Genomic DNA, 24,104 nt, shown 5'->3' with positions numbered 1-24,104 from the left:
GGTCGAGCTGGAGGAACACAGACCCGGAGCAATGTGTGGTCTATAGTACAGTAAACATGGGGCTTCTGGAATGTTTCAGCACAGGAGACTGCAGAATATCTATAGAAGAGCCTCTGGGGAAATATACTCATTTCATTCATTCCCGTGCAGAGACACAGAAGGCCCGAGTCTGCTTGTCATAGAAAACCATGCTTGCAGAGTTGTCAATCAGGTGGCTCTTGACTGGCCTCCAGGAACTTGATTCTCAGAATATCCCCGGGCAAGTAATCTCATAAGATGCTTCACTATCCTAGGCTGAGCAAAAGTTTTAGTTTATAGTGAACATCTGGGAGTTGGTATATGCCAGGTACAGTGTATCTATGTGACCAGTTTCAACATAAACGGACTTTATGTTGCTGCTACTTCCACTGCTCAGGGAAGAGTTCCCTGTGTGATGTTCTATGGGAAGGCAAGGAAACCTATAGGATCCTTCCAATTCTCTGTCTTTTTACCTTATAACCTGGCTGTGCCCTTATTATATTACCATAGTGAAACTTAGTCATGAGCCATGCAATAAATCTTACCACAGCTGCATGCTCTATCCCACAAGTCCTTCTGCTGGGTTTCTGAATGTTAATAAGGCCTTGGAGATCACTGACACAACACCCCTGAACTCCGGGCATACCAATCTATTTCTAGCCCGATCCAAATTCCCTAATTCTGATTTCCCTGTTTTATACTTTTCTGTCTTCTTACTTGAAAATAGATACAGGGTTAGTGTACCTTTTCCTAAGTGCTGGGGACTAGATGTTTTTCAGAATTTGGAGTTTTTCAGAGTTTGAAATAGTTGCTAGAATTTACTGAGACTCTGAAATCCATTTTTTTTGAATTTGCAGCAGTTCATATTTTCAGATGTTCATGTTGTGACATTTCCCCCCCTGTGGTCTCAGGAAGTAACTCTGTATAGCAATACAGAGTGGACGAAAAACCTCTTAGTGTGAGCAGGACCTGATGAGTTCAGAACTCTGGGTCAGCTGGCAACAACCCGACCCCAGGTCTTAGCCTCATGTTCCCACTGAAAAAACATGGCTGGCAGAACGGCTCTCCTCCTGTTCTGCTGATGAGCCAAGATTCGGCCTAAGGAATGAAGGTGCCTGTCGTGGCAAGAATCATCCAACTGTTCTTACCCATGGAGTACTCCCCAACCAGGTACTCCTTCACCTCCGACTTGTTCCCGCTGTGCACTGTCTCCAGAGCACTGAACAGGGGTCTCCAGCCTGACTGGATCTGTGTGGAGCACACCTCAACCAGCTCCCCGATGGAGGTGACCACCTGCACGGGGAAGGCAGAAGTGGTTAATTAGTACAAGGAGAACTTGTAGGAAAGGTGGAGGGCTTCTCTGTCCCCCTCCCCCTCCTTCCTTCCTTTTCTTTCTTCCTTCCCTTTCTTTCTTTCTTTCTTTCTTTCTTTCTTTCTTTCTTTCTTTCTTTCTTTCTTTCTCTTTTGTATACAATATTCTGTCTGTATGCCTGAAGGCCAGATGAGGGCACCAGACGTCTTTACAGATGGTTGTGAGCCACCATGTGGTTGCTGGGAATTGAACTCAGGACCTTTGGAAGAGCAGGCAATGCTCTTAACCACTGAGCCATCTCTCCAGCCCCTCCCCCTCATTTCTGAGTTAATTTTAGTGAGAGAAAAACACAGCTGAGACAGACTCACTTGTTTTCCCAGTAACTAATGTTGCCGAGCAAATTTCCCCAAGATCAGCCTTCTGTGAGCTCTCTGGTTTTTGTATTGGGTATGTGCCTCCTTATTGTCATGTACTGTGAGCTCAAGGCCTTCCCGCTTGATATTTTCAAGTAACTTCTACAACTTATCTTATCTTTTCTTTTTTTATCTTTTTTTCTTTTAAAGATTTTCTGTGTGAGCGTTTTACCTGTATGTATGTATACCATACACATGCCTGGTGTCCATAGAGGAATCAGCAGAGACTTTGTATCCCATAGAACTGGAGTTATGGATAGCTGTGAGACATCATGTGGGTGCTAGGAATCGAACCCGGGTCCTCTGGAAGAGCAGCCAGTGCTCTTAACCACACAGCCAACTCTCCAGCCCTGAGTTTTCCTTTTTATTATTATGTCTTAATTTTATCTTTCAGGGAATGTAAGTGTTTAATTTCGATAAGGTCTGATTCATCATTTTTTCTTTCTAAGGGTCATGTTGCTGGTATTGCTTCCAAGAAAACTCTGCCTCACCATGCTTACAGTTATTGCTCTTGCTCATGTTAGTCATGACCAGTTTTTAGCGTGGTGTGTGTGTGTGTGGTGAGAGGTGAGGGGTTAAGCTTATCTTTCTTACAAATGTCCAAGTAAAACTGGCTGAAAATACCATTGACTTTCTCTGTTGAATTACAAGGGCATCTTCCTCACAAGTCCATTGGCCAAAATTATAGACTTCTTTCTTTAGAGATCTTCCATTCTAATATGAACATTAGCAATTGTAATTTCCCTCGAAATACTGATTTAACTACATCCCACACATGCAGTATGTCATGTGTTCACTCAAGACATTTTTTAAAAGATTCCTTGTCATTTCTTCATTGACTTAAGGATTACTTAGAATTTTGATGTTGAATTTCCAAGTATTTAAACATTTTCCAAATAATTTATCATGAACCCAATCTCATGATGGCCAGAAAATATACTTTTTATGATTTGAATTTGGTTAAACTTATTGCGACTTGCCTCATAGGTTTGCATAGCAACTATTATGGAGAAAGCTTCACACGCACTTGGAAATGTGCACCTGTCACTCAGACTGGTCCTCAGTGTTGCTTGTTATCCCTACCCAGAGTTGTTGCTGTCTGGTTGTTCTATCAATTGCTTCAAGGGAAGTGTTGTGATATCTCATTATAATTCATTTTATGTCAAAGGAAAATGTATACAGTGTAAATTTACCCCATTTCCAATTGCATATAGCTCATGCAGATTAATACAGCTTCCACTGCTATCCATCCCCACAAAATTTTTGTCTTTCAAAAATGAGATTCTGTGCCCATTAAACAGTAACTTTCCATTCCTCTTCATGGTGAGCCTTACATTGTCTATTATCTCCAATCTGTTGTTGGATCTTTATGCTTCTCCAAGGTTGCGTATGTGTAAGTGCCCTGTCTGAGGGCCAGAGGTTGATATTGGGCAGCTTCCTCTCTTGCTCTCCACTTAACAATCTTCCACTGAACCCGGAGCTTGTTGGTTTGACCAGGCTACCCAGCAATCAAGCCCTGGGGGTTCTCCACTTCAACCAAGATGGGGTTACAGTGAGCATCACATGCTTGCTTTTACATAGGTGCTGGAATCTAACTCAGGTCCTCAGGTGTAGACAGCCTGTGCAGTACTGACTGAACTATCTCCGCAGAGCCTCCCCCCCCATTTTTATATCTTCCCAATGTACTGAGTTGGTTTTAATAAAATGCCGATGTCTAGTAATAGAAATACTCTTTGCTTGTCTTTTGTCTTTGACCTGACACTAACACAATTCCACAAACTCTGTCAAAGCTAGAATCTGCATGGTTCTAGCTCTTCACTGTCTTCGTCTATCAGCCTCTCCTCCTCACCACCACAAGAGAGTAGCCCAGACTGGCTTAGAACATCCTATGAAGCCCATGCTGGCTTTACTCTTGTAATCCCCCTGCCTCCTGGAATTGTAGGCACAGACCACCATTGCTAGCTCTTGATTCTATCTGACGATGTGACTGTGGCCACAAACATTTCCATCGATGGTTTCTTCCTTTCTCTTGGGGACACACTCTCGGTAGAACTGCCAGGCTGTGTTCTGAACCAAGTAAAGAATTTGCTTTCTTCATCCAGCTTCTGATGGTAATTTCCTCTGCATCTCACCTGTGGGTATTATCTCCCCATTGGTTTTAGCCGCTTCCCCCTGCCCCCCATCCGCAGCAAGTGAGCCAGTACTCATCATAGGTTCAGCTTGCATTTTCCTAATGATGCTGCTCATTCTACTCAAAGCTACCATGCATGTGGATCTACTTACATCAGCATTTTGCTCTGTTTCCCATGCTTACTTTACCCTTTGTTCTTCTAGTCTTCTTTTACCACCTTCTTTATGTTAAGCACATGTCATTTTAATATCTCTGTTTATAACACAGAATATATTTCTCTTTATATATATGCCACTTCATTTTTTAATGAGGGGATTATAATTTGCACCTTCAATTTATCACATAACATGTCTAGTTAACACCGACTTTATTTGGGGGGAAAAAGCAGAATTTGGCTTCTATATAGCCTCATTTCTTCCCTTTTCTCTAGTGTTACTTATTTTTATATTTATGCTTGGCCTAAGTGAAGCCTAAGTAAGATTTATAGCTGTCATTGGCTACTACAACCCAGAGAATGTGATATGATGAACTCCGGCTTCATCTGATGCTACAATCCATTACAGCAAAACCACCCCAGGGGCTGTGTGGTCCACCCCTCTCTGGCTGTCACTATGGTGCCATTTAAGTAGGTTTCATTTTCTTGTCAATATGTCATTACATTTAAAAGGAAACAAAAAACTCTATTCAATATCTGAGTTGATTTCGGGAGAGAGCCTGCTGATTTCTGGACCTACCAATGTATCACCTGTGAGGTCACCGGGTTTGCTTTCTTCCATTTGTCCCCCATTAGGCAGGTTGAGTATGATCAATAGTGTGGTCTATAAGCTATCAATCAATGCAGCCAGATTCTCGAAGTCTGTATTGCTAGGGGATCCTGGCTAAATTGTTTAACCTCGCTTTGTCTTGGGAAGACAGCACACGAAGCAGAGCACAGTGCCTGCTTCTCCCTCCCCAGGATGCCACAGCCCATGTCACACTGACCTGGTCTTGAACGTCTTCATCACACAGCTCCAACTGCATGATCCGCTCAAAGGGCCGGAAGAGCGCTTCGTTGAAATGAAAGTGAGGCAGCTCACTCCAGTCTGTGAGAACCTCAGTCAGGATATCATGGATGAAGGAAACAGCCTTCTGAGACACATGGCGCTCCTTGTGGCAGGCAGCCTGCACAAGACAAGAGAGAGCTGAACGCCAGCAGGAAGCCAGGTGAGGAAAATGTGGTTTCCAAAGGTTTCCCCAGCCCACCTCATTATGTAAAGGTAGAAAGAGCGATTCTGTTTAACACAAAATTCTAAGGAATTTTAGCATACAGATGGTAATACACTGAATTGCATCTAAAATTTAACCAACTGGTTAGATACAACTTCAACGTCAAGCTAAGGGTTCTGGAAGAGGAAGGGTTCTACTATTTTCCTTTTCTGCAGCATGACAGTTTTCCTCAGCAGTACAGAGCACAGTCACCGCAACCTATGCAACTGCGCATGCCTCATCCTTAGTCATCCCCCTAACATATTATGATCAAGTGTGTCATTTGTCCCCTAGTGAGGTGCATCAATTGCAATGAGAACATGAATTGGTTCACAGAGCCTGGATCCAATGGTCTTTAATGAGTCCATTTCATATTAGCTCTTGACTTTGACCTGGGACCTTCTTTGTCTCCTGGCACAACCGAAACCATCCCATAAGTATCAAACTGTGATATGGAGTTTGCACTCTGTCTGAGGAAATCCTAAGAAGGCTGTATTGATGAGTGGTGACTGACCGCCAGAGGTCAGCCTACAGAGAACTCTGATCAGCCTTCACAGGTAAAACTATCATGAACTAGTTGGTGCTAGTTTTTATGTCAGCGACTACAACGGACATATAAGAATGGACAGTTGGGATCAGCCAAGACCGCTGTCTTAATTAGGGCTTCTATTTCCAAGCTAAGACACCAAGACCAAAAGCAACTTGGGGAGAAAAGAATTTCTTTCCTCTTCTACTTTGAGGTGACAGTCCATCAGTAAGGGAAGTCAGGACAGGAACTGAAGCAGGGCAGAAGCCTAGAGGCAGGAACCGATGGCAGAGGCCGTGAAGGTGTGCTGCTTGCTGGCTTGCTCCTTAGGGTTTACTCAGACTGTTTTTTTTTTAAGCACCCAGAACCACCAGCCCGTGGGAGGTACTACCCACAGTGAGTTAGGTTCTCCCACATTGGTTATCAATCAAGAAAATGCACCACAGGATAGATAGTCCATGGGCCAATCCGAGGGGGACATTTTCATAACTGAGGTTCCTTCTTCCCAAATGATGCTAGCTTGGTCAAGCTGGAATAAAACTACCCAGCACGCTAGACCAGACCAGAATTAATTTGCTTCAAATTTCTGCTAGAGAGGATCAATGAATGAAACACAAGGATGCTGTTTGAAGCTCCTAGGCTTTGAATGTAGCTAATGATAGCTGATGGGACCTTTGGCCTCGGCTAAATTGATATTTTTTACCTTTCTTTACTAGCCAATCTTCAGGTTAGTAAATTAAATTCTGTGATGTATTTTATTGTTTATCTTTACTAAATAAGTGCAACAAGGTGTTTATAAATAGTTACATTGTAAATAGGGCAATAATGTTCTTTGTTACTTAGCCAGTGGGGTGGTTTGAATGAGAAATGATTCCCATAGACTCAGGTATCTATGTGATTACTTGGTCCCTAGTTGGCACACTAGGGAGGTGGAACCTCCTTGCTGGAGGAAGTGACACTATTGGAAAGCTTTGAGATTTAGTAGCATCATCAGACCTCCAGGTTATTCACAGGGCTTTGCGTTTACATCTGAAGATGTGACCTCTCAACTTCCGGGTTCTGCTTCCCTGTCATTATGGGAGCTGAAGTCCAAATAAACCCTGCTCTCTATAAGCCATCTTGGTCACAGTTTTATCACAGTGACAGAATTAGTAACTAACAGATCCAGTTCTCATGTACTGCAATGATTTGGTATAGAGCTACCACAAGAGTGATCCTGTAAACTGCTTTACTCTGGGGGGCGGGAAGGTATTAGTATTCACCTTGTCAGGAAAACCAGAATATATGATTCCCTGTTGGGGATTGCAGACCCCTGGCCCCTTGACTTTCCTTGGCTGTTAGAGTAAACGGAGTGAACAGCTTGTTTTCCTGTGCCTTCAGCTGCTCTGAGCATGAGACCCTCATGAGTTCCTGATGGCAGGGGAGTGAATTCTGGTGGGTTTTACAGCTGGAAATGCCAAGAGCTAGAGCATGGCTATCAGTTAAGGATCCCTATATAAGCTTCCCTGGAGCACAATAAAGTTAGCATTCTTGTTTCGAGGATGACCCGTGTCCCCATGTCTCTGTGTGTGTATGTTTATAAATCTCCAGCCCTTTTCTTGGCTCTCATACCATCCCATAGTGCAGGTACAGTTCCCCCTCCTGAAAATAACATGTCCCTAGTAACTGAGTTGTCAGAGAAGAGAGACAATTCTTCCAAAGGGAAGAATTGATTCAGGGTGGTATGCAAGAATTGTCTGTATTCTGTCAATCATGTTTTAAATAAACACTGATTGGCCAGGCAGGAAGTATAGGCAGGAAAATCAGACAGAAAGTAGAAATGATGCAATGAGAACAGGAGAATTCAGGGAACGAGGAATTTGATTCCTCCCACTCCTGCCCAGACCAACGAAGCAGCAGGATGTGATCTGCCCCACTGAAAAAGGTACTGAGCCACATGGCTAACATAGATCAGAACAATGGGTTAATATAAGCTATGAGAGCTAATATGCAGCCTGACCTAATGGGCCAATCAGCTTTATAACTTATAGAGATCTCTGTGTGATTTTATTTGGGGCTTGTGGGCTGTGGGGTACAGGGCAGGACAGAAAACTCCAACAAGCAGGCCCAGTTCATGTTACATCAGGGTTCCACCTTTTTGCTCCAGACTCAACTTAAGATCAGAACATAAGAATCAAGAACCACCTTTGCAAGGAGACTAGTTGAGCCATATACTTGGAACACAAGGGGGCCACAGTGAGACCAGCATGGCACTGTCATTCCGGGTGAGCCCTCAGACACCTTGATACATAGCCAGAGAACAATGGAGCTTATGACCAGATTATGGGAAGGGTCTCATTGCCCCAGGGCCCTCTGAATACAGCCATTCTGCTGGCTCTGTAGCAAGCCTTCCCTGAGCTTACACACAGGTTCTTCCCACCTTCCACGCTTACCTCCACCAGGTGTGGTGCCACAATGCTCCAGCAGCGCATCACGTGGAGCAGGGGCCGGGCTTTGCTCCTCACAATCCTCAGCATGGCGTCCCCCAGGCGGAAGAGGTGCAGAGCGCTTTTGCGATCCTGTGTGGACTTGACTTCTCCTGCAGGAAGGCAAGATGAGAAAGCCCAGACTCAGGAATAGTTCAAAGGACTCCAGCACAAGGAAGCTGAGAAATCAAGGCAGTGGTCTTGGATAGCAAGATGGTTTCAGATGGCTCATCAAGGAAGGTGAGAGCTTCCCACTCAAAATCAGAAAGGTGGTTCACTCACTAGGACCAAAATCTATCCCCAATTCAACCCTGTGTCCACAGAGAAGGCATGACATAGTGGCTTAAATAGTAACACCGAGGAGTTAGACCCTTTTAGTAACCGCATTGGAATAGGCCAAGGATTTCCCTCTATTCCACACTGATCTCATGTATAAAATAAGGGGTAAATATAACTATTTCTTAAAGTTCCTTTTATTATTAAATGAATGTGAGGGCCCACATCCAGTGCTTACCATGAAGCCCAGAACACATGGATGGGTGTTTCAAACTGTAACAATTATGACTGTTACTGTCATGTTTCACACATGCCGTTGGCATCCATGACTGGGGTTACTTCATCCTTAGCTACCACGAGTTTCTCCACGGAAAATTACCTGGCATGGCCAGAGAGTAATCGACTGTGTCTGTCACAGAATGGAAAAGCTGGGACTGAGACGCTTTCTTTAGCTGGTAGAGGAACCCTCCCAAGGCTGTGAGGTTCAGCTTGTCTGTAGCATCATCGAAGAGCCTGGGTGCAAATAAACATACGTGTTATGTGGGAACAATTCAGCAGGGGTATATGGCAGAATAATTTAGTAATTCAGCTGATGTAATTAACAAAAACTCTGTATAAACACTGAAAGCAAATGGATGATCATAATTATTACTAATGTGCCAAAGTCTGTACTAGCAATGGGATTTTGATGCAACAAATACCATAAGACATCCTTGAAAAAGATAATCTTTGCAGCTTCCATGCTAGCCAGTGGGGGTAAGCGCTCCTACAGTGTTTGGCAAGAATGTGAAAAATGACAAAGTATTGCTTCCAGAGATTCCAGGGCAATGGGGAGAAGGGTGAGATGTAAAGATCAGACATCAGGTTCCCATAACCACCGTGAGCAGTGAGGCCATCTACGGTCTACCTGCCAAGCCTGCGGGGATGTCAGTGGTGTGGGATACCATATGCACAAGGTCATTGTCTTGAACAGAAATTGAATCATGAGTCTTTACAAAGGACTAAAATAAGATATACTAAGCTTTAAGACAGAAAGAGTAAAAGAAATGAGGCATTAAGAGATGTTTTATAATTTTGTAAATTTTATAAATCCAATTGTTGAGAAAAATGAAGCAAGCTTGAAATTTAACATCCAAGTCAAGGACCTAATTTGAAATGTCAAAGACCTTGAAAAGTCATTCCTTCACACGAAAAACTGCAAAGCTCACAGGAAACAAAACAAAATATTAGTCTGCAGATAAATGCAAATCAAACCCACAGGTTCATTCTGGACGCTAAGAGGAATGTATAAAATAATTTCATATGTAATGAATATTGATTTTTTTTAAATTACAATGTCTTCCATTGCCATCTGGATCAGAGTGTAATGCTTAACTAAGATTCTGTAATTTTGCTGGGTGGTGGTGGCGCACCTTAATCCCAGCACTCGGGAGGCAGAGGCAGGCAGATCTCTGTGAGTTTGAGGCCAGCCTGGTCTACAGAGTGAGTCCCAGGACAGACAGGGCTGTCACACAGAGAAACCCTGTCTCAAAAAACAAAAACAAAAAAACAAAAACAAAACAAGACTGTGTAATTTCAGGGCTGAACTGGCTCAGCAGTTCAGAGCATTGGCTGATTTTTTTCGGAGGACTCAAGTTCAACTGCAGCACATAATTCCAGGGGATCCAGTATCCCCCATGTGTATATGCGGTACTCAGGCATACATGTGGGTAAAACATAATATGCATTTACAAAGATTACAAATGAACTCTGCAGTTTTAATAGATGAGGATGCTGCTCACTTTGTAGAGTGCTTATGCAGCATGCCTGAAGCCTGGGTCCCATCACCAGCACACCATAAACTGAGTGTGGTGTCACAAGTCCAAGGCTATAATCACCCCCACTGAGGATATTAAGGCTAGAGAGAGGTTTAAGGCCATCCTCAGCTACACAGCAAATTTGGTAACAGCCTAAGAGACATGAGATTCTATTTTTTTTTAAAAGCCTGCACTTTTATTCTACTTGTGTTGTCTGTAAGAGTATTGGAGTGAGACAGAGTCAGAAGCCTTTGCTGGGTCCATCATTCTAAAGTGGAATGGCTGAAAACGAATTAGCTAATGCCACTGACCTATCTTTTCCTCCTCTAAGAAATAAAGCTAACAGCTCTCATGGTTGGGCTGCCTGAAGGGTTGTCTGGTCTGTGTGGAGTGTCCAGGAGAGTGCTCGGCACCTTCACCACTAACTAATGTTAGTTTCTATTATATAATTATTATGGCCTATTCAGTGGAGCCTTTGAGTGGTGAGGATGCATTCTGAGCATGGGAGCTAAATCTCAGCAAATGAAAATCTTCAGCAGAGAAAGCAGAAGGACTCAGAAACTTAGCCGGCTTTATACTCATCCTTGTCTCAAGCTTAAAAAACTTAGGAACCACTTTAATCATCCCATGAAGAGGACTAGAGAATTTCCTTTGAGTAAATTGTTCACTCCCAGACAGAAAGTGAGACAGAAAGATAGACCAAACACACACACACACACACACACACACACACACACACACACACACAGACACAATGGATGTTGAGGTGAAGAAGTTATCCAAAACAAAGATTGCCAGCTACTTATCACCATGTTTTATACAAATAAATTAAAAAATTCAATAAGCTTTTAAAACTATAAATAGCTTGTTAAAATTTATTTTTGTAGCCAGCATTAACAGATATCTAATTTAATTAAAATTAATCCCCCTTTGATTGTTCTTCCAAGAAATTATATCAATATAGCAGCAAAATCTTTTTTTATACTTCGAAGATAATTATGTTTACAAACTGAGGTCTTATGTTGGCATGAAATATCTAATGAAAAACACAGCATACACACAGCACAGGCACATAGCATACATAGTACAAATACAGCACACACACAATACACACCTGCACCACATACCTCACATATACCAGCACATACACATGGTACACACAGTAAACACACAGTGCACACAACTGTGCTCAAGTAAGCACACAGCTCACATTCACACACGTATACCAACAAACATCAGCACAAAAGCACACACACACAGTACACATACACATATACACACATAGCAAACACCAATACACAGCACGTAAGCACATACAAACTTCACACACCAAACACCACAAACACACACACAGTTTGGTAGTCTATTAAGTGTTCTGAGACTTCAGAGAATACATTTATTACATCGTGTGTGCTAGTCTCATATAATTTCAACAATCACTGTGTTCTCTACCAACACCAAATTGGCTACATTTTTAAATGTTTTCAGCTATTAATTTCTTAACAAAATGCACATGCTTATTAACAGAAATACTAAGACAATAGATATCCTCCTGCCTGCTTGATTTTGTAGGTCAATATCACTGTGCCCTCCTATGAAAGCGACATAGTTACAAGTGGTGATTTGGGATTCAAGCAGTGACTATATTCTTTTTTTTTTTTTTTTTTGATTTTTTGAGACAGGGTTTCTCCGTAGCTTTTGGTTCCTGTCCTGGAACTAGCTCTTGTAGACCAGGCTGGCCTCGAACTCACAGAGATCCACCTGCCTCTGCCTCCCGAGTGCTGGGATTAAAGGCGTGCACCACCACCGCCTGGTTTATATTCCTATACTTTAGAAAAGCCGTCAGATGCTGCCTAATACAGTCACAATGTTGATGTAGTTTTTGAGACTCCCTATGCTTCCAAGGCTGGAACACATGATCCTCCTGCCTCAGCTTCCAGAATGGTGGGGTTTTAGCTGTGTGCTCATGCCTGGCTATGAGTAAGTATATCTTGTAACGAGGATTAGAGATGACTTGGCCTATGGCGAGGTATATATTAGTACCAGTCCCAATTTATGATAACAAACAGACACAAATAATATACAGATATATAAAGATTGCTCTTAAATTTTTAAGCCACGATTTCCTAAAGGAGTAGCCAATTCAAATTGCAATGCTTATGAGAAATTATAATTTAATGCCCAGTAAAAGAATATGAGTCAAAAAAGGGATGTAAACAGTAGTTAAATATTTATGAAGTATTTTCTTTGCTATTTTGTGTTTCCAATTAGGATTCTATTTTGCTTCTGGGTCTCTTAGCCATTTTTTTTTTTTTTTTGCTTTATCAAAGAGACCCCAGGAGTGTTACACTCTCCCTGACACCCATGTGCCACTTCCGGGATCCAGAAACACTTCAATAGCCAATTTACTGGATAAATAGGAATAAGGGATTATTCTACCAGTCAGAACATGTGTACAGTGTATGAGCCAGTGGGGAGTAAACCTTGGTGTAACTGTTTCTACAGACACTATCAGGCAGGTCAATGTCAAAGTCAGGACAGGCAGCCAGGGCTCTCTGAGCCCAGCCAGTGAATGCTCAGCCTGGTGCCCTAGCCACTCCCTGTCTGTTCCCTTTATAGGAGGCCTGGGCATAACGACTATATGCTGAGTGGATAGATAAGGCAATGTCATATGTGACTGGGGCTCACAAACATTTCCAACATCAAGACATGTTGCCAAATAGTTGAGGCAATAGTTGGTTTTTCTTCTTTACCTTAATGCGGCTCTAAGGCATCAATAAGTATCATACTTCTGGGTTCCTGGGTGAAAATTTTTATTATTTTCTTTTGTGTGCACGTGTGTGTAGGCATGTGAGCATGCACGTTCATATGTGTGTGTGTAGGTTCATCTGTGTGCACATGTGCTCAAGCCTGAAGTTGGCGATGGGCATCTTCCTTGATTGCTCCTATTCCACACATTTGCTGCTTCAGGCTCTCTTACTGAACACAGGGCTTGTTGATTTCTGCCAGCCTAGGTAACTAGCTTGACTTAGGGATCCTGTCCTTACTTCCCAAGTGTTAGGAGTCCAGGGCACTACCAGGCCTGCCTGGCTTTTTATGTAAGCTCTGGGGGATCTGATCTCCAGTTCTCACCCTCGTACACGCAACACTTTGTTTACGGAGCCATCGCCACAGCCCACGGTATGGGATTTTGTAGCAAGAATCACCAAAACATTGAATATTTAATATTTCCCAAGCCATGTTCTAGGTGCTGCACAAGTTATTACTTAATTCAACCTCATAACTACCCCATAAGAATTGTTTTTAAAAAGAACCTTGTTTTACCAGCAAGGAAGCCAGGGCCCAGTGAATTGCCAGACATGGTAGTAAAACAAGAGACCTAAGTGCAGACAGTCCGCGGCAGACCTGAAACTCAGGCTTTAGGGTTCATTTGAAGGATGGTGTGTGGTAGGGGAAAGGCAATGCCTTCAGAAGATGGAAAGAGGGCTGGGAGATAGCTCAGTTGAAGAAATGGTTGCCTTTGCCATCCCAAGGACCTGAATTCAACTCTTAGGACCCACATGAAAGCAGAGTATCGTGGGTCATACTTGTAAGTGATCCCAGGATGGAGGAAGCAGATACGAGGGCCTGCTGGTTGGCCAGCCTAGCCTGCTCGATAAGCTCCAGAGAACCTGCTTCATAAATAAATAAACAAATAAATAGAAAGAAAAGAAAAAGGTGGATGGTGCCTGAAGAACAGGCAAAGTTGTCTGCCACCTCTCTCTCTCTCTCTCTCTCTCTCTCTCTCTCTCTCTCTCTCTCTCTCTCTGAAGCATTTTCAGTATCTGGCTAATACAAGTTCTCCCCAGCTGATTTCGAGACCAGACAAATGAATATAAACACAGCCACCAGGCAATCACCAGCTCAGCATCCTTGTGTGGTAGGCTAGCCTCGCATACCTGTCGGCCTGCGTGGAAAGGCTGAGGACCACCTTGGCGGCACTGTTCCCACTCAGACTGCCTCCCCGGAAGTCTGAGGTCCTGCCACGGCTGCACTCCCGAACAAGCTCCTGGATGGAGCGTGGCTGCACCACAGGGGCTGTGCTCAGGGAGGGGCCCTGCTCCAGGGTCTGCTCCTGACACGAGCCCTCACACTCAAGGTCCCCAAGGAGGCCAGAGCTCCCAGAGGTCTTCTGTGGCTGACGGATGGTCAGAGGGGGCTGGGAGGTACCATCGCTGAAGTGGGTGTGCTCCAATGTGCCCACATACTCACATACCCTAGAAAAAAACCAGACAAACAGGAAGTGAATACCATAGCCCAACATTCCAGCTCTCTCCATCCCATAGTGAGAGAAAAGGAAATCCAGCTAGCCCTGGAATTAACCCCAGTTTTTCCCCTTTTCTCTTGGCATATTCGGCACTGCCATTTCCTTACTATGTATGTTTCTATGTAGAGACACAAAACTTGTTTTAAGTTGCACCAATGTTGGCATAGATGAGGGATTCCTCAGATTCTTTCACCTATCACTCTTCTAGGGAAAAGATAGGCAACAGATCCCTATTCACTTCTGTGCTGTCTGGCTTACTGGCTTACTAGACTTCTCATTTGAGAAGTTTCCCTGAGGACCAATCCCGTTCCATGCTCTGATAGGAGCTGAGAAGCACTTCCTATTGACCGGACCCCAGAATGAGCATGCCCATGACAGACAGGCTCTCTCCACACAGTAGAACTCTACCAAACTATGATGTGTCTTGCTGTGGGACAATGGTCTTGTACCCTGTAAAGATTTGTCACCTGTATTGGTTTAATAAATGCTGATTGGCCAATAGCCAGGCAGGAAGTATAGGCATTCAACCAGAACAGGAGAATTCTAGGAAGAGGAAAAGCTCAGACTTCAGTCATCATTCAGATGCAGAGGAAGATGAAAATGCCTCACTGATAGAGGTACCAAGCCACGTGGCCAACACAGACAAGAATTATGGGTTAATTTAAGGTGTAAGAATTAGTTAATAAGAAGCCTGAGCTAATAGGCCAAACAGTTTATAATTAATGTAGATTTCTGTGTGTTTATTTGGGACTGAATGGCTGTGGGACCAGGCAGGACAGAAACCTCTGTCACCAGTGTCTGATGCTGATAACTCCATATATCTCATGTTCAAGTAGGGATTGGGACTGGGTTGGGTCCCTAGCGATGGCAACATCAGAATAGAAATATGCAAATGCCAACTCCAGGGTGCCTGCTCCTAGCAGGATTTTGGATTAAGATGATTTCTAAGACATCCTTTATCCCTGATAATCTAGTTGTCTGAGGGTATCCTGGATAAACCACTCTGGTGTGCTCTAATCTGAGATTTGTGGAACTCACATTGCTTGGGTAACACCCGAGTCTCCTCTTTGGTTTCCTTGTAAGACCGATGCAGAACATCTGGTCATCCACTTCTCTGTCATATCACTTTCTATTCTGGGCTGCTTCATCCTGGTCCTTTCATGTTCTTCTCAAGTTGGTTGGCTTTACAGTGCTTGGATACTGCACAAGCTCTTCTCTTAGGAACTCAACCAACACTGTGGCTTGATTAGTGTTGGTGATGTGAAACTGACCTCAGATCTTGCTGACCTCCAGCTGTTCTCCTCCCACGGCTGGTCTGCTTGCAAGACATTTCAGTGTGATGCCTTGGCTGATGCCTGCTTAAGGCACAGCTGAGTGTAACTGAGCTTGTTCTTCTCCTAATGCCAGTGTTTGGAGAGGCCTGGTTCTTATCTTGGACTGCAGAGTTGGAGTCTGGAGTTATCATTTTGTTTTTTATTTTACAGCTGTTGACTAGGAGCCTCTTCACTTCAATGGCACAAAACTTAAGAGTCAAATTTTTTAGTGGTCTTTTGTACAGATGTACTATTATTATATTCTTATTTTTCCATGTCTAGTTAAACGAGATGTCTTTAGTGAGTATTGTATGTAATGATGTGTGTATACTTTTTTTTTTACATAGAGATGACATTAATGAACACATAACAGTTGTATTATTGACCCCTGATCACTTCTTAGACTCATTCATTGAAACTGCACGGTTGTCTTCCATCTACCACTTAGGAGTTCAGGGCTTTCCTCCTTGGTGTAATATAATATATCTGAATCCCACAGGAGTGTCAACAGATAAATCACAATTCCCTGAATGCAGTTCCGCAACTCTGTTCTCCAAAAACATACATCCAGCGGTCCTTAGATCCTGTCCTGTGTCTCACTTGGCATGTTATCTGAACAGTAAGGGCTCATAATCTGCTGGCAGAGCCCGAAGTCTATGAGACTCTGTCTACCACCCCAGGCTTCCCAAGGCAGGGTCTGTGCCATCAGGGGTGGGGATCCCATCATGCACCTGAACACGTGTGGCCAGCAGTCCGGGTTGTGGCTTCCCATCTCCAGGCCTACGCTGAGGATGGCATCCATGCACAGGACGTGGGCTGTGTGCAGCCACACCCCCTGCACCTTCCCCATCTGCTCCAGTTTCTGCTCCACTTTTAGTTTCACTGTGCCAGAAAGACATTTATTAAGATAGCAGTCTGAGCAAGGGAGACAGAAAGGGAGAAAGACAGGATGGAAATGAAAGAATGTGTCGTCATGCAAGGGCAAAGGGTGACAATATACTTGGCTGGTTGCAAGTGCCTCGTCAACAGGTCCCATGGTTCACATGCAACCTACTGGTTGGACGAGTCCCCATTCACGGGTGACCCCTGCTCTGGGACTCTAAGGTCAGACAGATCCTGAGCTAGGTACAGCTTCTTCCAGCACGCTCATGGGCCTGGGTAAGGCACGGCAGTGTGGGTGAGCTTCATGTGCTGTGCTGACTCCGGCTACACCGTCTGTTTCTAGCCCCTCGTCCTCTCCTGTGCACTCTGACTCATAACATCAAGGCATTCTCGGCAGTCTGGAAGTCTCTCTGAGCTTGATTAATGTTATTTACGCCTTTCTTACGATGGTCATCCCCAAAGTATGTCTATGCATTTGGAGCACAAGCATGACTTTTCAAGTGAAATCATGATGTCATTTGTCCCTGAGATCACACTTGTATCTGTGAGCTATAAATGCTTTCTTGAAGGATGATGGAGAGGCAATGACTGAGGGAGGGTGTAGAAACTGACTCAGAAAGTCAGTTATGCTAAATGAGAAGGCCAAATGGCAGTGCATCCTTAAAGATAGCCTCCAGTCACCAGATCTGGTGGGATAAACTGGGTGCTAGCTCAGCACTAAGAAGCAGAGAAAACTATCTTCAAGGTACTCAGCCGTTTTCATGTTACAAGGAGAAGGTTGTTTTTAGGAAAACACCATTTACCTCATGAATATGAAACTGGTTTTATTTTGTGTTTATGATTAGAACATTTTTAGCTCTGTTAGTGTGTTGTGTTTCAGGAGATGTATATGTAAGAATTAAACGTTTACAAATATTTATAGGTATGAGTGCTTTGCCTGCAGGCATACATGTGCCTATGTGTATGCTGGTTCCCTCAGAGGTCAAAGGGGAACTTGGAGTCATACAGTTGGGTGTGGGTCACCAGGTGGGTGCTGGGAACATAACTTGGATCCTCTGGAAAAGCAGCCAGTGCTCTTAACAGCTAAATCATCTCTCCCCAGCCACAAGAATTTTTTAAATGATTCATTTTATTTGTATGTGTGTCTCTGTGAGTGTATGCACACACGTGTGTGTAGGCATGCATACTTGTGCATGTGCAGAGGCCTGAGTTAGGGTGGTGGATCCCTAAGTTGTAGGTCTTTGTCTTGTGCGTGGTAATGGGGGTGCTCGGGTCTGAAAATGGGGGTGCTCAGATCCAAGAATGGGGGTGCTTGGATCTGAGAATTCTTGTCCTTATGATCAGCAACCTTAACTGCTGAGCCATCTCTCCAGACCCGGGGATTTATATTTTTGAGGTAAGTTCTTGTCATGCAGTTCAAACTGGCCTCAAATTTTTGATCCTCTCATTTCAGATTCGTGAGTTGGGGCACACAGATGTACACTACCACAGGTAGCTAAATGTGAAGACTTTTGTGTGGCTGACAGATACACAGTACTTGAATAAACTTTCATTCCTTTTTTGTTTCCTCTTTCCCCAGATCTACATGAACTACTTTGCTTGTTAACAGGTTTTTTTTAATTTAAATATTTTAAAATCAAAAGTTTTAAATAAAATTTTAAATGTCAAAATATTACTTGTTTGTGGAACAGTGACCTGAATTTCTTGTCTCTGCTAACAATACACATTTTCTGTGACTAGCTCTTTTACATCTCCACAGATAACATCAGCAGAGTTTAGATCCTGCTTTTATTTTTCCTTCAGCCTGCTGCCTGCCTTGTGTCTTTCATCGCCATTAGGGAAGACATCTTCTTTCCCTTGTGTCTAGAAGCTCTTCAGTTCCACTGGCCCTTTCCCGTGTGCACAAAGCTCAGGTTTTTTCTGAATGAAGTTTCTCTGGCCTTCTTATGGGTTCTATTTGATTTTCTTTCTCACAACAATGGCCAGTTTGCCGTCCCTACTTTGACCTGGGGGGTCTCTAATGTGCACGAGCAGCCTGATGATGACCCAGGAGATGACTCAGCCAGGTGGGCCCCTGGCACTCTTGTTAGCAACCCAACTGTACGTTTCCACTAGTAGCCAGTATGACTTTCTTGTTGAGAAAGAGACACTATCAGCATTAGGTAGGTTCCCTTGCCCTAAACAAACTCAAGTGTATGGCCCAGTGGGGTTCCTGACTAGTGGCAATTGCCTACTGTGCATCACACACAGAGTGAAAACCAGTCTTTGATAGTATATGTGGGTGTGTGCACAGCATCATGGGCATCACACACGGAATGGGGACCAGTCTCCAGTGGTACATGCGGATGTGTGTATAGCATTATGGACATCACACACGGAATGGGGACCAGTCTCCAGTGGTATATGCGGATGTGTGTATAGCATTATGGACATCACACACGGAATGGGGACCAGTCTCCAGTGGTACATGCGGATGTGTGTATAGCATCATGGACATCACACACGGAATGGGGACCAGTCTCCAGTGGTACATGCGGATGTGTGCACAGCATCATGGGCATCACACACGGAATGGGGACCAGTCTCCAGTGGTACATGCGGATGTGTGCACAGCTCGACAAAGGCACCAGGAAGATCCTGCCTGAAGCTGTTACCTTGTGCTATGGCATCACTGGGCTCCTGGGCTTCCCTCTCTTCTTTCTCTTCCTGAACACAGGAAGCAGCCGCCATCTGGGCAAGGGCTGAAGCGCAGTTAGCAGCAACCCCTTCAGAAGAAACAAACATCTACCCCTTAGCTGAGTATGTTCTCCAGATAGGTACCAAAAAGAACCCCTTCTAAAGGATGACTTTCCCAGTGAGTCCTGAAGGGACCTTCCCTCAGGTCAGGGATCCCCACAGGTACCTAGAGCACAACTCAGTCGCGCAGCTTTCCGCAGCCCATCAAGGCTCATGCAGATGGCATCTCGCTCCTTCTGGTTCTGCTCTTTGATGCCCTCGGCTCCTAAGATGAAGGCCAGCCCCTTGGAGCTTCCTGCCATTCGACCAGTCAAGGGAGTTGACAGAGTATCAATCAGGTTCTTCCAGCAGCCAACCAAAATATAACGTGCAAATGCCACACCTACAAGAAGGGGCGACCCAGGTTACTCTCCAGAGACAAAAATGAATGACAAAGGGTCTGGGGTTCTCCAGGCCTCAGATGAGCATCTCTGACTTGCATGTCAGACAGGAAATACAATTTATTAGATTGTGTTGGGTCAGATTTCACACAGTGCTCATAAGTAATGAATGTGGCATTACCATCTCAGCAGGGCAATTTTCATTACCTCCCTTCCCCCCTGCAAGACAAAGTCATAATTTATTTAAGCCGCCATGTAACAATTTGATTTCTGGTAACATGTGTAATGTATGTATATTTTAAGCCCAAGGTTGAAGGTCTTACCTGCTACTGTGGAGTCGTCAATTCTCCTGCTCTGAGCGAAAGGCGACTCCATTGAAGCTGATGCCATCAACTGGCCACCAATCGCGCTGCTCTCTAAGCCGTCAATATCTGTCAAGAGTAAAGTCATCCCTCGGTTTTGGCAGGTCAATCAAAAAATAATGGCCATCATAATATTCATATCTCTTTTAGCAAAAATCCATTGTATCTCTTACGTATGAGCTATAGAGTATCTTTTCTTTTTTAAAAATTATTATTTATTTATTATGTATACAGTATTCTGGCTGCATTTTTTGCCTGAACACCAGAAAAGGGCATTAGATCTCATAGTAGATGGCTGTGAGCCACCATGTGGTTGCTGGGGATTGAACTCAGGACCTCTGGAAGAGCAGTCAATGCTCTATACCTCTGAGCCATCTCTCCAGCCCCCTAGAGTGTCTTTTCTGAGAAGATTATAAGCTTTGCTTTATTCCCTCAGTCTGTTTTCTTTAGTTGACAAAGCAGTCTTTTGCCTGCAGTTGTATGCTTTATATTTGAAAAAATGAGGCTAACCTCTGCCTCTGCCATTGTCACATAGCATTCACTCAAGATGTTTTCATCTGTGGATCCTCTTTTTATTAAAAAATCACGGCATTATCACTAATCGTATGTATAGAGTACTGCTTCTCAAGTTCTCGACTAACAGGAATATACAACCATGCAGGGTTAGTATTTCTCTTCCAGAGCGCTTCCACTAGAACTAAGCAGAATAATTCTCTGGTCAAATAATTTTCATTCTAACTCAAAACATACTGGTGACAGTACACTTTATAATTTTCAAATGGTTTCAGTTAATATTTTTTTCATTTGATTGTCCCCAACTATTCAAACCAGGAAGGGAGGGCTCTTATATTTTCCTGTTTTACAGGGGAGGAAATTAAGAACTGGAAGCAAAAAAAAAAAAAGTATCATTTTTGGATGTTTGGGCTAAGATCCAACTGTAAAGTTGGTAGATCGCCCAAGTCCACGAGGCTGGCAAAGGACAGAATTGGAATTTAGTATCTGTGTTTTCTAATTGAAGACCAGAAACAACACCATGCCCCAGTTCAACATGGGTTCTAAAACTACCTTCTTCAAATTTTTGTAAGAATAAACCCTCACATACAAAATAGCTCAACAAAATCCTTCATATGCCGGCAAGAAGGGACTGTTCTGGGGTTGAAAAGGCTGGGATTCTGCTTATCTCTGAATGAAGAGGCCTTTTAGGCCTGAGGCAGGCACCTCAGTCTCTGGGTACCGATTCCCTCACTATAAAAGAAGCCGAGAGCGGGATGCAACATGAATTCGGAGGCAACTGATGCAGTCAAATGAAACACAGTGGGGGTATGGGAAAGAGGATTGAATAAATTTCTTCTCAATTTGTAACTTCACTCTTGCTTGAGTAGTATGATTTTCATTTTATATTGGATTCTTACAAAATGTCATCAAGTCTTCTAGGCAACATATCAGAAGGTCATTATGGTGGTTCCAAAGAAATTTACTCCCATAGGGAGCTGCACTATTAGGAGGTGTGGCCTTGTTGGAGGAAGTGTGTCACTGTGAGGGGCTTTGAGGTGTTATATGTTCAAACTATGCCCAGTGTGGGACAGTTCACTTCCTGTTGCCTGTGGATCAAGATGTAGAATTCTCAGCACCATATCTGCTTGCAGGCTGCCATGCTTTTCATCATGACAATAATGGGCTAAACCTCGGGAGCTGTAAGCTAGCCCCAGTTAAATGTCCGTTATAAGCATTACTGTGGTCATGGCGTCTTTTCACAGAAATAGAAAAGCTAATTGAGACAGTCATAAAAAATAGAAATTTATATGATTGCTACTATAGAATTAGGCCAGTTTTCTGGAATCAATCAATGACCTAATGGCATTTACCAGAAATGACCATTTTATCCAGTTTGTAATAGTTCCCATGTACTGGGTACAAGACTAATGAACTCAGCTATTTGAAATTTATTTAAGTATAAAGTTTATCATTTCTATGAATGGCTTGCCATGTTCCAAGGAGTGGCCTGTTAGCTGATGGTGAGACTGTTGGTAGGGCTTCTCCTGGTACACAATGGGAATATCAGAAAGTTCCCACACCCTTCTTGCTAGTTCACATTTGGAATTTGCCATAAAGTTTCATGGACTATTAGTTATTTACTTTTATTTGTTACCAGTTTTTGCCTGCATGTATTGATATGGACCAAGTGTATGCCATGCATGGTGCCTCTGGAGGTCACAAAAAGGCACTGGCTCCCCTGCAACTGAAAAGATGGCTGTGAGCTGCCACGAGGGTGCTGGGAACAGAACTGAATCCTCTGCCACAGTTTTAAGTGCTCTTAGCTGCTGAGCCATTGCTCCAGCTCTCACAGAACCTTATTTTTGTTGCATTATTTTAAAAAGACTATATATTGCTATCATTCCCCTAGAATTAAATAGCTTCCCTATGGGCAGAGCGACTGAGCTTATTCTTATGCTACAGCTGATTAGCAGCCATGATGGATGAATACAGCTAGTCCTTTGATATCTATTGAATGACTCTTCTTTATTAAGCTTTGGGTAAAAGATTCATAGAGATTACATTAGGCAGAAACCTGGTATTTAAGATCCTCAGCTGAATTCGAAGGCACTTACACACTCTATGCAGCTGTCTCTACCCTAATGAAGGGAGTTTGTGGAAACAGATGGAGACTGAGCATTGCTTAGAGTAAATTAAAAGAATGTCTCTTACAAATAAGAATGATTGTTTAGTGTGTGTTTGCCTGTGCACATGTTCATGTGTGTGATGTGTGTATGTGTGTGTATGTACATATGTGTAGAGGTCAGAAACTGGTATCAGCTGTCTCCCTGAGTTCCTCTTCAGTTTATTTTTTGAGACACAGTCTCCCACTGGACTGAAACTACAGTTAGGTTGGCTGCCAGAAAATGTCAGGGATCCGCTGTATCTACCTCCCTAGTGCTGGAGTTATAGATCCCCTAACTCTGCCTGATGTTTTATGTTGGTGCTAGGGATCAAACATAGGTCCTTGGGACCATTGTGCCTTCTCTCCAGATCCCATGAACGATTAATTTCAAGTGGTATAAATAAAATCATGATTAATAAAGTACAAACTGGTCACTTGTCCTATGATCTTGATCCTCAAGATGTGGGACCTAGACTTGCTTTTATCAAGTTCCATCTTGATTCTAGAAGAAGGATTCCAGATTCAAGAAGTGCCGGGAGTCTACCCACATTACTGTCTCTCTACATGGTTCCTAACCAAATAACTCCCTGCCTCCGAATTCCTGATTGTGGGTTTTCACCTGTCAATTGACTACTTTGTCACCTTTTAAAAAGCCGGTGTCAACCATTGACACCATGGCGGACTTTTAATCAATGGATCCAACCTCCCAGCTACTCTCCAGCTTTATCCCTTCCTTCCCCTGTGTAGTAAACAGCTGATGAGCTTTGAGAGACAGGAGACACGACACAAAGGCATCTTGTGTAGAGACATGCCCTTCTATGTCTCATGAGAAGGCAATTTAGACTGGAAGTCAAGCTAGGAACAGAGAAAGATTTTAAAAAAGGCTGAAGGTTTAGCGTGTTAGAGCTTCTGATGAACACATCAAGGCTTTGAACATTGTTGGCAAGCCATGGATAAAACAGAAATATCTGCTCTTGCCAAAACTCACCCCACCACCCCTAGATACTAAACACACTATTCTCTGCATGGTCAATTGAAATTTCTAGTTGTTAAAGAGGTTGTTAAATTTTTTGACACTGGAGACAAAGATGCTGGGAAGGCCAATGTTTGTCATTAATTTATATTCTGGGACAGCTGGGAAAGGGACACTGACAGGGAATGGGAATGAGGCCAAGTATAAAATCAATTGCTTCATAGTCCAAGCGGCCAAATCCCAGGAGTGCCGAATGATGTGGGATCTCTATTAGCACGTGAGAACTTCCGGGAATAACTCCGGGCCCGTGT

At 43.4% G+C, this 24,104-nt stretch overlaps 1 protein-coding gene across 2 annotated transcripts in view; it reads right to left on the bottom strand.

Annotated features, from left to right (window-relative positions):
* The window catches only part of Arfgef3 (ARFGEF family member 3), a 152,479-nt gene that overhangs the window by 22,390 nt on the left and 105,985 nt on the right, over nt 1-24,104 (bottom strand). For both annotated transcript variants that reach the window (XM_075948204.1, XM_075948212.1), the window contains 9 exons: nt 20,123-20,230; nt 19,586-19,801; nt 19,338-19,448; nt 16,533-16,683; nt 14,121-14,438; nt 8,766-8,899; nt 8,078-8,223; nt 4,856-5,035; nt 1,167-1,311 (listed from right to left, as the gene is read on the bottom strand). In XM_075948204.1, coding sequence (XP_075804319.1) covers nt 1,167-1,311; nt 4,856-5,035; nt 8,078-8,223; nt 8,766-8,899; nt 14,121-14,438; nt 16,533-16,683; nt 19,338-19,448; nt 19,586-19,801; nt 20,123-20,230 — 1,509 coding nt within the window. The remainder of the gene's footprint in view (nt 1-1,166; nt 1,312-4,855; nt 5,036-8,077; nt 8,224-8,765; nt 8,900-14,120; nt 14,439-16,532; nt 16,684-19,337; nt 19,449-19,585; nt 19,802-20,122; nt 20,231-24,104) is intronic.

Source organism: Microtus pennsylvanicus, chromosome 1, assembly GCF_037038515.1.
Source record: "Microtus pennsylvanicus isolate mMicPen1 chromosome 1, mMicPen1.hap1, whole genome shotgun sequence".
Lineage (NCBI taxonomy): Eukaryota > Metazoa > Chordata > Mammalia > Rodentia > Cricetidae > Microtus > Microtus pennsylvanicus.
This window is presented reverse-complemented; position numbering and strand designations above follow the sequence as displayed.